Source organism: Narcine bancroftii, chromosome 7 (genome assembly GCF_036971445.1).
Source record: "Narcine bancroftii isolate sNarBan1 chromosome 7, sNarBan1.hap1, whole genome shotgun sequence".
Lineage (NCBI taxonomy): Eukaryota > Metazoa > Chordata > Chondrichthyes > Torpediniformes > Narcinidae > Narcine > Narcine bancroftii.
This window is the reverse complement of record NC_091475.1, coordinates 171994833-172010283: the sequence shown is the minus strand read 5'-3', so window position 1 is coordinate 172010283 and position 15451 is coordinate 171994833. Positions and strand designations below refer to the sequence as shown.

Here is a 15451-nt window from a genome sequence, read left to right as displayed (position 1 = left end):
TGATTAAAATTAATCAGAGATGGGCAAAATGCCAGAACTGGAGGAGTGTGGAGATGTCTGTATCAGGTTTGCTGGAAAAAAAATCTGATCATAGATATAACTATTGTACTTGGGATCCTCCTGGTTTAAATAGCTTGTTACCATTATTCATTATAAAATAAAACTCCTGGTACCCAGAATTCAAGCAACTGGCAAAAAAAATCAAAGAAAATAAACAAAAAAAAAAGAATTAAATAGGTAAAAATACCTAAGTATAAAATCGTAAATATTTTCTGAAATAACACATAAACATTTGGTGAAGATGGGAACAAATATTTAACCAGCAGAGGGCCTTGGTTGTGCTTTGCTCATAGCCCCTGTTTGAATTCTCTTTTCTTTTTTTCTTTTCTTTGGCTTGGCTTCGCGGATGAAGATTTATGGAGGGGTAATGTCCACGTCAGCTGCAGGCTTGTTTGCGGCTGACAAGTCCGATGCGGGACAGGCAGACACGGTTGCAAGGGAAAATTGGTTGGTTGGGGTTGGGTGTTGGGTTTTTCCTCCTTTGTCTTTTGTCAGTGAGGTGGGCTCTGCGGTCTTCTTCAAAGGAGGTTGCTGCCTGCCGAACTGTGAGGCGCCAAGATGCACGGTTTGAGGCGAGATCAGCCCACTGGCGGTGGTCAATGTGGCAGGCACCAAGAGATTTCTTTAGGCAATCCTTGTACCTCTTCTTTGGTGCACCTCTGTCTCGGTGGCTAGTGGAGAGCTCGCCATAAAGTATTGTGAAACAGCAATGGTGTTGTTCAAGATGAAGAGCTGGTTGATACTGCTCACTGTTGGGGTGACTCTGTTAAAGTGTCTCCTTAACCCTGCTTGGTAAGAGTTGGTTTGGTCAGAGGCTTCATCTGTAAATTTGGGAAAGGGCGTTAATTATCTCCCACGTTATTGTTTGTCCTTTGGGCAGCTCTGTGGAGGAGAAGGAACCTGCAGATGCAGCGACGATTAAATGTTTTCAAAGAATGTGACTGAAAAGAAAGTAAAATGCTTTAAAATTTGTACATTCGTGCAAGTGAAAGTGGTTCAGTGTAAGTATAGTGTAGTATTTTCCTTTTTTTGTATTTTAAACTGTTTATTCTTAATGCAGGTGCATTAGGCATTGTAAGAGTAAGTCTCAAGCAACCGGAAAATACACATAACGGGCATCTACTAATACCCATAAGTCCTGGATACCAGGGATTTTACTGTATAATTATCAATCTGTTTCCATTCATAAGTAAATTAATTACTTTATGAGATGTTTAGTATATTAAAATTGACTTTTCTTCATTGAATTTCCCTCCCTTTATTTTCACTTTTCTTTGTTTTGCAGAGAAAACTGTTGGTCCCCTGTCAGTCCAGAGCTCTGCCCTCTTGTCCAATCCATTATAGGACCACACAGAACATTTCTTTTGGAAGGACATGTCCAACTCAAAACTGGTCTCCAAACCCAGGATCGCCATCTCTTCTTGTTCAATGACATTTTGATCATCGCAAAATCAAAGTAAGGAAAGAGCAGACCTGCATTTCATGTACTGAACTTAGTTCTATGGAAGGCATCAGCACAGCATCATGGTCGGAAAGAGTAGAAGAGATTAGTAAGGTTCCAGCAGCACGGTTAGCGTTCTATTACAGCGTTAACAACCCAGGTTCGAATCCGCCGCTGTCTATGGGGAATTTGTATGTTCTCCCCATGTAGGTGTTGGTTTTCTCATGATGCTCTGGTTTCCTTCCACATTCTGAGAATGTATGGGGTTGTAGGTCAATTTGTCACATAGGTGTATTTGGGCGTTGTTGGCTTTGTGGGCCGGAAGGGCATGTTATTGTGCTGCATCTTTAAATGAAAGTAAATATAATTTGTTTAGCACTGTGTCTTGAGAATGCCCAGTGCTAAATGGAAACAGTCGAGATCTACAAATAGCCTGTGAGGCTTAGGATGAGTAAAATAACTAGGTTCCTGTTGTAGATTGCTATTGTTTAAATTCTCCAGGAAAATTGTTGATTCCTCAATTGATTGAACAGACTACCATCACTCTGCATTCTGGGCTAACCTTAAAATAGCTACTTGGGTGAAGTATTATGGAGCTGCTGCCCATGTCGCAGTGCTCCCCGTAAGTGAAAAGCCCACAGAGACCTATTTTCTCTTACTGCTGCCATGGAATAATGCCCAGCATGAGATACTGACCTTAGAGTTGTGCTCAGTATGAACTGTTTTCCTGTTGTGCCCGCAATCAGCTGTTGCCAATAAGGTGTTCTCATGAAGCCACATACACAATGATCTGCTTCCTATGGAGGTGTGACGATCTAGAGCTGCTACCATACATTGTTGCCCAGTTGCTCATCACTGCCATGGAGCTGTGTTATTGCCTGCCCTGTGTTTTATCTGTCAAGTTGTGCCCATTACCCTTCATAACTGTATGGCTAGGAGAGCGATTAAGCCAAGCTTGGATTTAAAGGTAACTTAAGGTAAGTGAGGCTGTTTTGTAGTTTCTTAGTTCTGTGAAAAACAACAGAGTAGATGTATGGAAAGATAACTGGTAAAATTGTAAAAGTGGATGCCAAAGTTTTAAAAACAACAAATAACAGGTTAAGAATCAGATTTAGAAATCCATGAAAATTTTTGTAAAGCCAGTGAAAAAATCTGTTCAAATTTCTGGAAAGTAAAATTCAACATTTGCTGCAGAACATGAGACAATCTTGAGTGTTGAATAAAATCAATAACTGAGCCGTCACAGCCTTCCAATGCAGTGAAGTCCAAAGATTCATCATCCTCATCAAAATGAAGAGGGATTTCCACACTAAAATGACCTACCCCATATTTGACAGCTCCAGACTGCTTTTCCAAGGGAAACATTCTCCTCTGCATCTACCCTGTTGAATCCTCCAGGAATTGTATCTATTTTAATGAAGCCAGGTATCAGTCTTCTAAATGATAAAGAACAGATGTTGAGTTTATAATCTCTCCTCAGAACTGTCATCTCAGGAACCAATAAGGTGAATCTTCGTTGCAAACTCACTTTAGATAATTATAATTTTTTAAAATAGGGAGGCCAAAATAGTACATAGTACTCCTGATATAGTCTCATCTAAAGGCAGACTCATCTAAAGGTTGTCATAGCCAAAGGGTGGTAGTGGGGACAGGCTCCCACTGCTACACCAATGCTCTTCATGGGGTGCGTCTCAAACAGTCTCTGACAACCAAGTCCAACTCTTGGCCTTCATATGTGGCATAGTTCTTATGCCTGGCAAAGCTGATCTTATTGACAGGAGAAGGGGCAAAGGGAAGCTACTGGCACCTTGAAACCAGTTGCTCCAGGCAGATGAAGCTCATTAACCATGGATGGTAACTCATCTATGAGAGGGAAAACTCCAATTTCAAACCTCCGCTGCCTAGTGACTATACCTGCTCACGGGATAAGCTTTGGGTGTAAACCCTGAGGAAAAGTTCGGAGATGGACTGCTGAAGGCAGCTGACTGCTGTACCCAACTCGGCAACTCCTGTGATGCTGCTGGCACCAAACTGTGTCAACTTTCCTCGTTCCTTTGGAGCTGTCATTAGCACAGAGAGTAGGGTCCCACTGCATGGGCAATAGATGGATCTCCATATCAACTCTGCCCTGGCTTGCACTCTGGAGAGGACACTCCAGCTCCTACCAGAGGCACAGTACCCATGGTCGGCCATAACCGATGGTGGCCTCATAAATGGCCTGTATTAGCAAGTCATCTATTTCTTGTACTCAAATTCTCTGGTCATAAATTTTAAAATCCTATTGCTTCATGCTTCTGCATCTCGATTTTAGTGTCTTATATACAAGGATAATCAGGACTCTTTAAATATGACCATTTCCTAATCTCTCACCATATTAAAAAAAATCTTTCAGAATAGAGCATAAAATATGAGCCTTCGTTATCTTGTGCAATACTGAACATTTGGCCTGTTATCCCAAATGTGCTCAACTTTATATACACGTCGCAACGATTCAACAACAAATCACGCTGCATAGTATACTAAATATAAACCTAGTGGACAGGAAAATATTTTGTTGGTTGAGTCAGTAGATTAGTGTAGTTCTTATACATCATAACCATGATGATTTATTCAATCGAGTTTGTTTGTATGATGTAATACCAAAAGCGAATTCATTACTTATGCAAAAGATCCAAATAAAGCGTTTCCAGTACAGTTATATTTTGCTTCTGTTTCTTTCCTCAATTCAATAAACTATTTTTGATTTAAAAAAAAAACAAAAGCAAACTGCTGCAGGAGCTAGAAATCTGAAAAAATAGAAATACTGGAACTTATCAGAAGCCTAAATAGCTACAACGTTTGAGATCAAATGACTTTCCTCAGAGCGCTACAAACCTTTCCTGCTGTGTAGGTGCCTTGCTTGGTCTGCATAGTGAGAGGCCATCCTCCATTTATGCATGTGGCCATGGTTAACAGGAGACTTAGGAATCATCGAGTGTGATCCCACTTGTCACCTGTGTACACTAGCTTTCAGGTAGGGGCATTGATTCACCAACCAAGTGTGAATCCTGATTCTTTCTTCACCTCAGTCTTCCCAGAATTGTTGAGATCTGTTCCAGCGTTATCTTGGCCAGGCTTGGTAGCTCTGCGCACTACAAGGATCAAATCTTGGAACCTTCTTGATCTTAAGGGCAAAAAAGCTGGATTTGAAACCAAATACTTTGTTCAATTGCAGCATTTTCCAGAGCAATGCTATTAAAGTGCCAGCTTCCTGGGTTCGAATCCGGCACGGACTATAATGAGTTTTTATGTTCTCCTCGTACCTGTGTGGGTTTCCACCAGGTGTTTTGGTTTCCTCCCACCTTTCAAAAATACACGGGGTTGTAGGTTAATTGGGGTATTTGAGTGGTACAGGCTCATGGGCTGGAAGGGCCTGTTACCATGCTGTATGTCTAACTTTAAGAGAAAACGTAATGACTAAAATAGCGAGGGATTAAAAATGCATACCCTTGAATTAACACTTGCACCACGTGTTCCAAGAAATTGAGATCAAACTGTCATAAGGTGTGCCTATATAGCTACGCTGTAAGAGTTAATAACAGCATTTCTTTTTCTCTGCCTTGAACAAAGATTACTCTATTTAGTACTTCCCATAAAAATCAAATATTAATCGTAACACTGCAAAGAAGAATTTAAGGGTTATAACCCTTGAAATTGTTCCAGTTCTGTAAAATGATACATTTATTTTCTACATTAAATTCTGGGATTAGTCCAATTAGTCTAATATAATTTTTAATTTGGACTCAAGGAGAAAGGTTTGTCACAAGGAATTGTGAGGATCATGAAAGTAAACTGATTAACCATGGAGAAAGCTCAGACTAGCAAACAGCAAAGTCAGACTGGGGAGGGAGCAGTTAAGTCCTCTAATCTAAAATATAACCTGCTATATACTGCAAACAGTTAAATCGATGAATGATTGGCAGAAAACTGTAAGATGTAATGTATTCTTTATATTTACAGATCTGTATCTCATTTCAAGATGAAAAAACGTGTGAAGGTTAGTGAGGTTTGGATAGCCTCCTATATGGATGGAGTGTGTGAAGGAAGTACAAATGCAGAGCGATCCTTTGTAATGGGCTGGCCCATAATAAACTGTGTGGCTACATTCAGGTATGGACATACTACAAGGCTCAAACTGTTGTTTAAGTTGGTTAATCCTAATTAGCAGTTATATTTTATGTAGCTCATTTCTTGTTTACTGGGTTTATAATTTTGCAGATGACAAAACCTAACCTGCAACTCATGGTGGAAGTGGAAGTTCCAGTAATGTAAAAATAGGGCACCTCCAGGGAGAATTTTAATTGAAGCCAATTTAGATATAATCTAAATGTAGAACTAATCAACATATTAATAAATCAAAACTTCAAATTAATCATCAGACTTAACAAGCAATCATGTTTTAAATGGGCCAAAATACCAGCAGGTTATAATTGCAATAGTTCAATAGTTGAAACCAATCTCTGTTTAGTTTTATTGATCATACATGAAATTTACATTATATAGGACAAAGCCAAAGAGAAACCATGATTTATTGTTTTATGTCATACTTTCAAATTAACTGCAAATATTATTGTACAATTGTAAGTAATTAATCTAAAAAGGGAGAAAAATACATGGATTTTTAAAAACTTTTATTTAATATAAATACGAAAACTGTACTTCATGTCCTTGTGTGACATTAGCTGGTCCTAACCTGAAATATGGAACATAAATGTCTTTGTGGTGGTAAATTTATAAAATTGCAAAGTACAATTCTCTGTTTGAAATTAATTGATTATATTTTTCTTTCAGCTCTATAGAACAGAAGGAGAAATGGATCTCATGCCTCCAAAGGTACACAATCTGCATGGATTTCCATCACTTGTGATTTCAGCAATGTTTTAAAATTGTCATGTGCGAAAGCAATAAAGGTAAAACTAGTCAAAGGAATTTTATTTTGATTTGTTAATCAAATGCTTTAAAGCAGGGGTGGCCAGCCTTTTAATTTTTAATTTAAACATACAGCACACTAACAGGCCATTTCGGTCCACGAGTCTGTGCCGACCAATTAACCTACACAACCCCCCCCCACCGGTACATACTTGTGGGCCAGAATGAAAGTTACAGTGTTGTATGTCTAAATTTAAAATTAAAATGTTGGTCACCCCTGCTTTAAAGCAAGTCTGGTAAGTTGATTTAATGCAGTATTCCCTGGCTTTTATTTCCACTCTGATTGGGATGATGCATTGAGCAGTGTGGAATGGAAGGGATGGCACCTTTCTCAAGAGAGCAAAATCAAATCAGGTTATAGAAAGCTGGGAGATATTTTGAGTTGTGAGGAGAATGCAGAGAGGCTTCAAATGGATCTATACAGGCCAAGAGAATGGATCAGGCCATGGCACATGGAATAAAATGTGGAAAAGTGAAGTCAACCACTTTGGTAGAAAGAAAATATAAAAACAGAATATATTTTAAATGGTGAGAGATTGAGAAGTGTTGATGTCAAGAGGAGCCTTGATGTCCTTGTAGAATTGTTTATTTTGTCATGTGTACTGAGACACAGTTAAAAGCATTGTCTTGCTTGCTATCTAGGCAAGTCAACTCATGCAGGGTGCAGTGTTCAGTGTCAAAGAGCTCCGGGAATAGTGTACAAAATCAAAGTGAATGCTGTAGAGAAAAGTACAGATGAAAGAGCACAAGGGCATCCTTTTTTTAAAAAAAACCAATGGGAGGTCTATTTTAGTGCCTGATTGCTGCATGGAAAAAAACTGTTCTTGAAACTGGAGCTTTGTGTTTTCAAGCTCATGTATCTGTTTGCACAATAGAAGGGAGGAGAAGAAAGTTTGACTGGGGTGGGCTGCATCGACACAAATCTTTGAAACAATGAGAGAGGCAAAATTTTGACCTTTATCAGAGGAGGATTTGAATATAACAATAGGGAATTTTTCCTTGATTTAATGCTGTCCTGGCAAAACTACATGAGAATATTGTGCACACCTTGGTGTCCTTACCTGGGCAAATATACAATTGTGGCAGAGGGAATGCAGGACAGGTTCACGAGATTGTTTCCTTCAATGGTGAGATTGTAATATTAGGAATGATCAAGCTATACTCTTTAGAATGTAAGGTGATCTCATTGAAATGTGCAAAATTCTTCTGGGACTTGATGCTTAGATGTAGACTTGTTTCAATGGCTTAGAAGCATGAAGAGTCAGTCTTTCAAGTCTGAGAAAAGGAGAAATTTACAGAGGAGATCTAATCTTTGAAATTCTCCATCAGTGCACTGTGAAGATTCAGTCACTGAGTATATTCAAGATAGTGATGGATAGATTTTTTGGATTTTTGTGGAATCAAAAAATATGGGATTAATGCATGTGGCATTAAGACAAAATATCAGCTATAATTGTATTGAATGGCAGAACAAGCATTAAGGGCCATAAACCTTTTTTTACATATGTTCAGAAGACTTCTAACATGTGGAACTAACTAGGATTAGAAGACATCTAATGTCTGAGCAATGTGCCACAAAAATACTCAACAGAACTGGAAATTAAAAAATTGAAGTATCTACTAGATCTCTACTTTTTCTCAATTAACTTTGTTTTTGATTTACAATGGGTGGAATCTTAGTGGGAAGATGGGTGAGGTGAGGGGAAGGGGTGCAGGAAACACGAAAATGCCTGGGATGTGGAGGCGCAACTTTATTTTAAAAAAAAGAACTTGCTACCAATTTTTGTTTTGACATCTAGCTGGTGGACAGGTTGGCTGGTGACTTTTGCATAAAAAGGAAATACAATGGCCTGGATGATGGTCCTGGCTGGTTAACAATTTGGGGTGGGGGAGGAGAGGTAGGTTGGAGGGAAGAGGGGGGAAAAAGGGGAATATTTCTGAGATTAAGGCTATCTGTCAATAGGAGGAGGATTCTGAGGTGGGAGCAATGATTAGTTAGAGGGTGAATGATATTTTGGGCCAAGATCAAAAGAAGGAATGAATCTGAGATGTCTCTATTGCGACTGAAAGATAATTAAAGTTGAGAGGGAAGAGTTAGTGATGGTAATTTGGTGATTGGGCCTAGGAATCTATTAAAATCAAGAGGGAGGATTTAGTAGGGCTAATCCTAATGGTCCTAACCTCTTTGATCGATATGAAAGTCTGAAAAAAATGTACAATCTACTTTCGGAACCTCCTCATATCCTGGATATGGGTCAGGGCAGATTTTTCCTGAGGTTCTGATCTATATCCAAACTTTCTCTCACTCCAGCCTTGATTGATATGACAGACCAGGACCTGAATACAGCATTGGTCTTACTCTGCATTTTTAAAACCTTATTCCATTCAAGTGGATGTCCTGCACAGCTGCTCAAAATTATGTTAATCGGGTGCAAATGGGGGAAGAAGGTGGGATTATAGGGGAAAGTGACTCCCATTATTTTAACTGCAGGTTTCTATCACATGGGCTATTAAAGTTGGGGCTTGTGTCATTTCAGAAAAACAAACACGATTCTGAGGCAGAGGCCTTTGGAAAAATAATCAATAAAATGAATAATTTATATAATGAGAATATTTTTGTAATTAGTTCACGGTTAAATATACTCATGGAATAAAAATATATAAAGATATTGTATTCTTTTGTATTCTTTTAATTGTGTGGAAAACATTAGAGTGCAACTGCTTTAAAGGAGTTTAATTTTGTAAATATATTGCTATTTTAACTTAGTCACTTGTGTAAAGCCTATAACTGAGTATTATTTATGTTTTCCCCATTTTGTCACTTTAGCTGCATTAATGAAGAGAAAGACAAAGAATATCCAAAAAGTATTCCTTTGAAGATTATTATCAGGAATGTTGCAAGCTGTATACAAGTAAGTAACGTGATCCCTCAACATTGCAAATTACATACTTTACCAAATACTCGCGTATTATACATCCTCAAATAAAAATAAGAATTCAGCTGTGTGTTGGAAAACCAAACCTAACTGAGGTCTCAGAATTCTCTTTTCATTGAGCATGTTCACTTCACTGATATAGTTTTTTTAAACATTAACAGTATTGAATATTTGAGTTAAATCGAATTGAGCAGGAGAAAAGTAGAATCAATTTTATTGTCTTTTATCAGTGAAATATCAACAACTGAACCATGCAGGCCTCATTTGGGAAATGTTTAATTCTTATTGAGCTCAGTGTCTTTGGCTAAATTTATGTGCTTAGCAGTGCCCCTGCTCTTGACAGCCTTGTACATAATACACCAGATTGAAGGATTGTAGTTCACTTGTAACATTTTGTGTTTATTATTCTGCCCTCTAACAAGTTGAATGAGGCATATCACAGTTACTCTTCCACAAATGTCCTTTTCACCATGCAACAGGTTTGGAAGCTTTTGTTCTTGCCTTAAAACATGAAAAAGAGATGAAACTGAAGCTAAACTGTGTTTGGGCATTTATAATATTTTGTAACTCGTAAATGTGAACATCTAAAATTCTGATTGGCATTTAGTGTTTTAAAGTCAATAGCTTATTTCACAATATAATGGAAGCAAAGTAGATTGATTAAAGAGGGATTAAATATGAGGAAAGTGTCAATTTACTTTTTAATATTGTTTCAATATTATCAAATTAAATGATGATTTCCAAAAGCTAATGTATGTTTTCAGAAGTGTAAAATAAGAAGCTCCTCAAATACACTTTCTCAAATTAGAGTCCTTTAACATCGAACAATGTTAAAATTAATGTTTTTTTGTGGACTGAAATGAGTATGCTCAATTATTGCAAAATTCATTGTTGTAAATTGCCATTAAAGTTCAATTACTTTAATAAAAAGCTCTTTGAAATATTTTGGCAATGTTTCAGTGTTGGCTAACATTTTTAAATTAGGCTCTAGTTTGGAAAGATGAACATCTTGCCAAAGGTCAAATTCCTTGATTTACCACGTTTTAGCATTTTCTTTTGCTTTCAACTCCATCTTGTAGGAAGTCCAAGTTGGAAAAGGATTATACTTATAAACTTGGCATAACCTATTCACAATTTTACTCTCTCACTTATTCAAAGATTGCCAGAGGAAAAAAAAAATCATATTTGCAAGACGTTGGAAAAAACAAAGAACAATAGGCAAGAGAAGGATAGGGGTCCAGCAATTGGTCATGAAGTTTCATCGTCCATTTCAGTGAATTTACTATTTTTGAGGGAGTCAGAGTGGGAGAATTTTTTGTTATTCTAGGGAATCATTAATCTTACTGATTTGGCTATTTTCCAAAGCAATAGCATGAATTAAAGTACAGAAGATAGTTCCATAGATCATTTACTACAAGACTTGTTTCATAATTATTTCTAATAAGAAAAGAAAGTCATAAAATAACCTTTATATTAGAGGTTCTGTAAGTACTGAACTGCTTTGACCAGTGACAGATTGGAGTTCAGATATATCTTCCTTTCTGTTTGTCTATAACCTCAGCAGAGTTACTGCAGCTTCCTTACGGCCAAGCATGATTGATCTGACCTGGGGAACTTGACCCATAACAGCTTTGTGAAGTTAGTGGCACTTATGCCCACGCTCTTAAAATGTAGGGTACATCTCAGCCTTCTGCTGATCAGCCACTGAACATCTGCTTGAGGGAAAATTTATCACAATCTGAAGAGGAGAACAAAGGATCCTCTTTTGTTCCAGCCAAAGTTTTTGGTAATGTCTGCGTGAAAGACATGGTGTAAAAACAAGTTCACAGGCACCCATCTGTAAATGCTTTGTCAAGTTAATTTTCTGAGCTAAATTAATTTTCTCAAAAAATAAATTTATTTATAATAAATTATTTAAAAAAGAAAACTTCAATATTTTGACTATCTCAATGTCATATCCATACAATTCCATCACTGAATATTGTTACATTCATGTTCTATTTAGCACCATTGCCACCACTGTGGTTGCTTGAAGTTACTCCCGCTTCTGTTGTTTGAGGAACTTCCCCTCCAGACTCAGGCCCTCAATGCCCAGTAGCAGAAGTACTCTAGACCAGCCATTCTCAACCTTTTTTCAGCTATGCCCCCCACCCATACTCTATTCAAAGTTTATGGGTTCCCTTCCCTGTGAAGCAGTCAAGTTTTGGTTTCTAATGTACTTAATGTACTTCTACCAATTACTTAAAAAAATTTAAAATATTTATGTTCTAGACTGTGGTCCTTCTCTCCAAAACCCTCACATTGGTTGTGCTAAGCCTCAGTACATCTCTCAGAACTTACTCCAGCAGCATACACCAAAGCCCTCACATTGGCTATGCCAAGCCTCAATATGTCCCTCAGCACTTACTCCTGCAGCCTAAGATGTGTCAGTCGGCATCACTCCCACAGTGTGCTGGAAGACCAACAAGTTTGGGCAGACCAAAGGACATAATTGGATGACTGGAGGGGAGTTGATGATTTTCCAGCAGTTCTGGATATCAGTCTCTGTGGGCATCCCTGGGAACAGCCCATAAATCGGTCCTCTGTCATGCTGCTGTTGGGGATGAACCGTGATGAGGACCATTGCATCCTTCTCCACACACTCTTTGTAAAAGGTGGGCAACTATCTCTATTCCACCACAGTCACCTTGGGGACAACTGAGTTGCATATATTAAAAAAATCTGTGCGAGTAAAGAGATAATTAATCTCTTATGGAAAAATTAATGATTTAATTACATTTTAATGAATTATTTTGCCTATCTCTTTCAGTCAAAGGTCTTAACGGTAAAGAATGCAGACACAGCAAAAGATGTCGTTGCCATGACACTCCAGCAATTTGCCATCACAGTGAGTTGATAACTAATTACATCCAATTTTAGCTTAGACTGACTAAATTTAAATTTTATTCAACTTTGCAACCTAATTAACTCTTCAGACTATTTATAGTTACTTTGCTCTTTGGAGCCTTCCAAATGTGTAAGAGGTTTTCTAAAATTCCATTATTTTTAAAATCAATCAAATAGTTTAATTTGACAGCTGTGCAACTTAAATTTTCTAAATTTCAAAACCTTCATTATCCATAAATAATAAATCAACATATATTCTAATTTTATTTTCAAGTGTTTTTAGATGGTCAAATAGTTTTACATGAATGAGGATGTCTAATGTTAGAAATTTATGCATGTGTCATGACATGATCCACTGTTGGATATATTGTTATTAATTTGAGAAAGCCACAATGGGCCTGCTACTTCCTATTTGAGGATCTTCTACAGTTAAGGCATCATAAGTACACCAGTGGCCCAAAGTGAAATACATTGATATTCATTGCACAGCAAACATTGCAAAAATTACATAGCCTATGCTAATCACAATTTTCACAGGGTTCCTGAAGCTTTGTAAAAAAGAAATCTCAATTAAATCAAGAAGCTGGACTTGGGCATAATATTCCCCTTGGAAAATATGGTAACCCTGGCCTGCACTCAACTTACCTTCTCATTCATTTCAGTTTAAATGAAAATCAGGAGGGATGAACAATGGACAGATGATCTCACAAATCTATTTTAACTAATCTTTCAAAGAGAAAACTATCCCTACTATGTTTGGAATTTACTTTTTCTTCAAGTGACAGCTTTATTTTGATGCCTTAAGTGTATTATGTGTGCTCCATTTTCCCCCATCTGCTAATTATATTTAACCATAATATAATTTCCAGAATAATTACATAAGAACTTTCTTTTTTTTACCTAATAGGGCAATCCTAAAGATTATCAACTCTGGGTCATTTCTGGCAAGGAAGATACTCCCTATCCTCTCATTGGTAAGATTCAGAATATATCAGAGATTTTAATTTACTTCAGTCATATAATACAATGTATCATTTTAATAATTTATGTTGTAAATATCATTTTGTGACAACTCAGAGTGGACCTTAGTTAATAAGTACATTCTAATTTTGTGGGTCTCAGGGACATTTTATTTCTGAATGATGCATATTTATTTGTAAATTTTGGGAATATATACATAGTGAGATTGAAATAATTCATGTACCTCTAGTGTAAGCAAACAATGTTTCAAATTCTTAAAGGATATAAATTATTAACCTTTTGAAAACTTAGAACTGGGAACGGAATAATTTCCACAGAGGTTGTGTGCTTCTCAAGTAATTAACATTAAAGTAATATATAATGTATTTCTGAGTGAACTTGAATGCTTTTGTTAGACATACTGTTAGACTTAAAGACAATTTTGGATGAAAATAATGGTGATGTTCAGAAATATAACCATCCAAATCTTTAGAATTATATTTACTCTTCCGTTTTCTCTTACACTCTTGAGGTGCCAATATAAAGTAGGTGTGTGATACAAGGCTGCTGATATCTTGTCCATTAAGCCATTCACCCGTGCGGTACCGGATGTAAACAGCGTCTTCATTGTTGAGGTCTTTCATGGCTTGGTTCAGCATCATGCTGAAGAAGATTGAAAAGAGGGTTGGTGCGAGAACGCAGCCTTGCTTCACGCCATTGTTAATGGAGAAGGGTTCAGAGAGCTCATTGCTGTATCTGACCCGACCTTGTTGGTTTTCGTGCAGTTGGATAACCATGTTGGATGGCAGTCTCTTCAATCTGAGGTGCCTGCAAGCTCACACCAAGACACAAGTGCAACTTGTCCGTGAACTACTCTTTGCAGATGATGCCGCTTTAGTTGCCCATTCAGAGCCAGCTCTTCAGCGCTTGACGTCCTGTTTTGCGGAAACTGCCAAAATGTTTGGCCTGGAAGTTAGCCTGAAGAAAACTGAGGTCCTCCATCAGCCAGCTCCCCACCATGACTACCAGCCCCCCCACATCTCCATCGGGCACACAAAACTCAAAACGGACAACCAGTTTACCTATCTCGGCTGCACCATTTCATCGGATGCAAGGATCGACAACGAGATAGACAAACAGACTCGCCAAGGCAAATAGCGCCTTTCGAAGACAACACAAAAGAATCTGGAAAAACAACCAATTGAAAAACCTCACAAAGATTAGCGTATACAGAGCCGTTGTCATACCCACACTCCCGTTCGGCTCCAAATCATGGGTCCTTTACCGGCATCACCAGCGTTGTCTCTGCTCCATCCTCAACATTCATTGGAGCGACTTCATCTCCAACATCGAAATACTCGAGGTGGCAGAGGCCGACAGCATCGAATCCACGCTGCTGAAGATCAAACTGCGCTGGGTAGGTCATGTCTCCAGAATGGAGGACCATCGCCTTCCCAAGATCATGTTATATGGTGAGCTCTCCACTGGCCACCGAGACAGAGGTGCACCAAAGAAGAGGTACAAGGACTGCCTAAAGAAATCTCTTGGTGCCTGCCACATTGACCACCGCCAGTGGGCTGATATTGCCTCAAACCGTGCATATTGGCGCCTCACAGTTCGGCGGGCAGCAACCTCCTTTGAAGAAGACCGCAGAGCCCACCTCACTGTCAAAAGACAAAGGAGGAAAAACCAAACACCCAACCCCAACCAACCAATTTTCCCTTGCAACCACTGCAACCGTGTCTGCCTGTCCCGCATCGGACACAAACGAGCCTGCAGCTGACGTGGACATTACCCCTCCATAAATCTTCGTCCGCGAAGCCAAGCCAAAGAAGCCATTCACCACATGAACCTTTACAAGTGTCAGCATATTTTTTGACTCTGAGAGGCATTATAGTTGAATCTAAACTTGATTTCATGTAATATATCCACATACATTACTTTCCAATGGGGACAGTTTGAAACATGTTTCTTTCAATTTCACAGCATGCTGATGTTAAATCAACTAAATCAGCATAAATTATGGATAAATCCTCTTTCAGGAATTTTTTATTGCACATCAGCAGTTTAAAGAGAGGATCTGTTGTTTCTGGATGAAACTCTATACCTGAGTATTGGAAGCTTATCACCCTTCTATTATGGTAGCATCATGAGAAATCCTTTGTGATTGGTTCTCAAGATTTACTCTCTAAGATGGCTT

At 38.2% G+C, this 15451-nt stretch overlaps 1 protein-coding gene across 1 annotated transcript in view; it reads left to right on the top strand.

Annotated features, from left to right (window-relative positions):
• Positions 1-15451, top strand: part of LOC138739389 (rho GTPase-activating protein 20-like) — a 106208-nt gene that overhangs the window by 45569 nt on the left and 45188 nt on the right. The window contains exons 3-8 of the mRNA XM_069891322.1: positions 1346-1516; positions 5501-5650; positions 6332-6373; positions 9297-9381; positions 12215-12292; positions 13199-13265. Of these exons, the coding sequence (XP_069747423.1) occupies positions 1346-1516; positions 5501-5650; positions 6332-6373; positions 9297-9381; positions 12215-12292; positions 13199-13265 (593 nt within the window). The remainder of the gene's footprint in view (positions 1-1345; positions 1517-5500; positions 5651-6331; positions 6374-9296; positions 9382-12214; positions 12293-13198; positions 13266-15451) is intronic.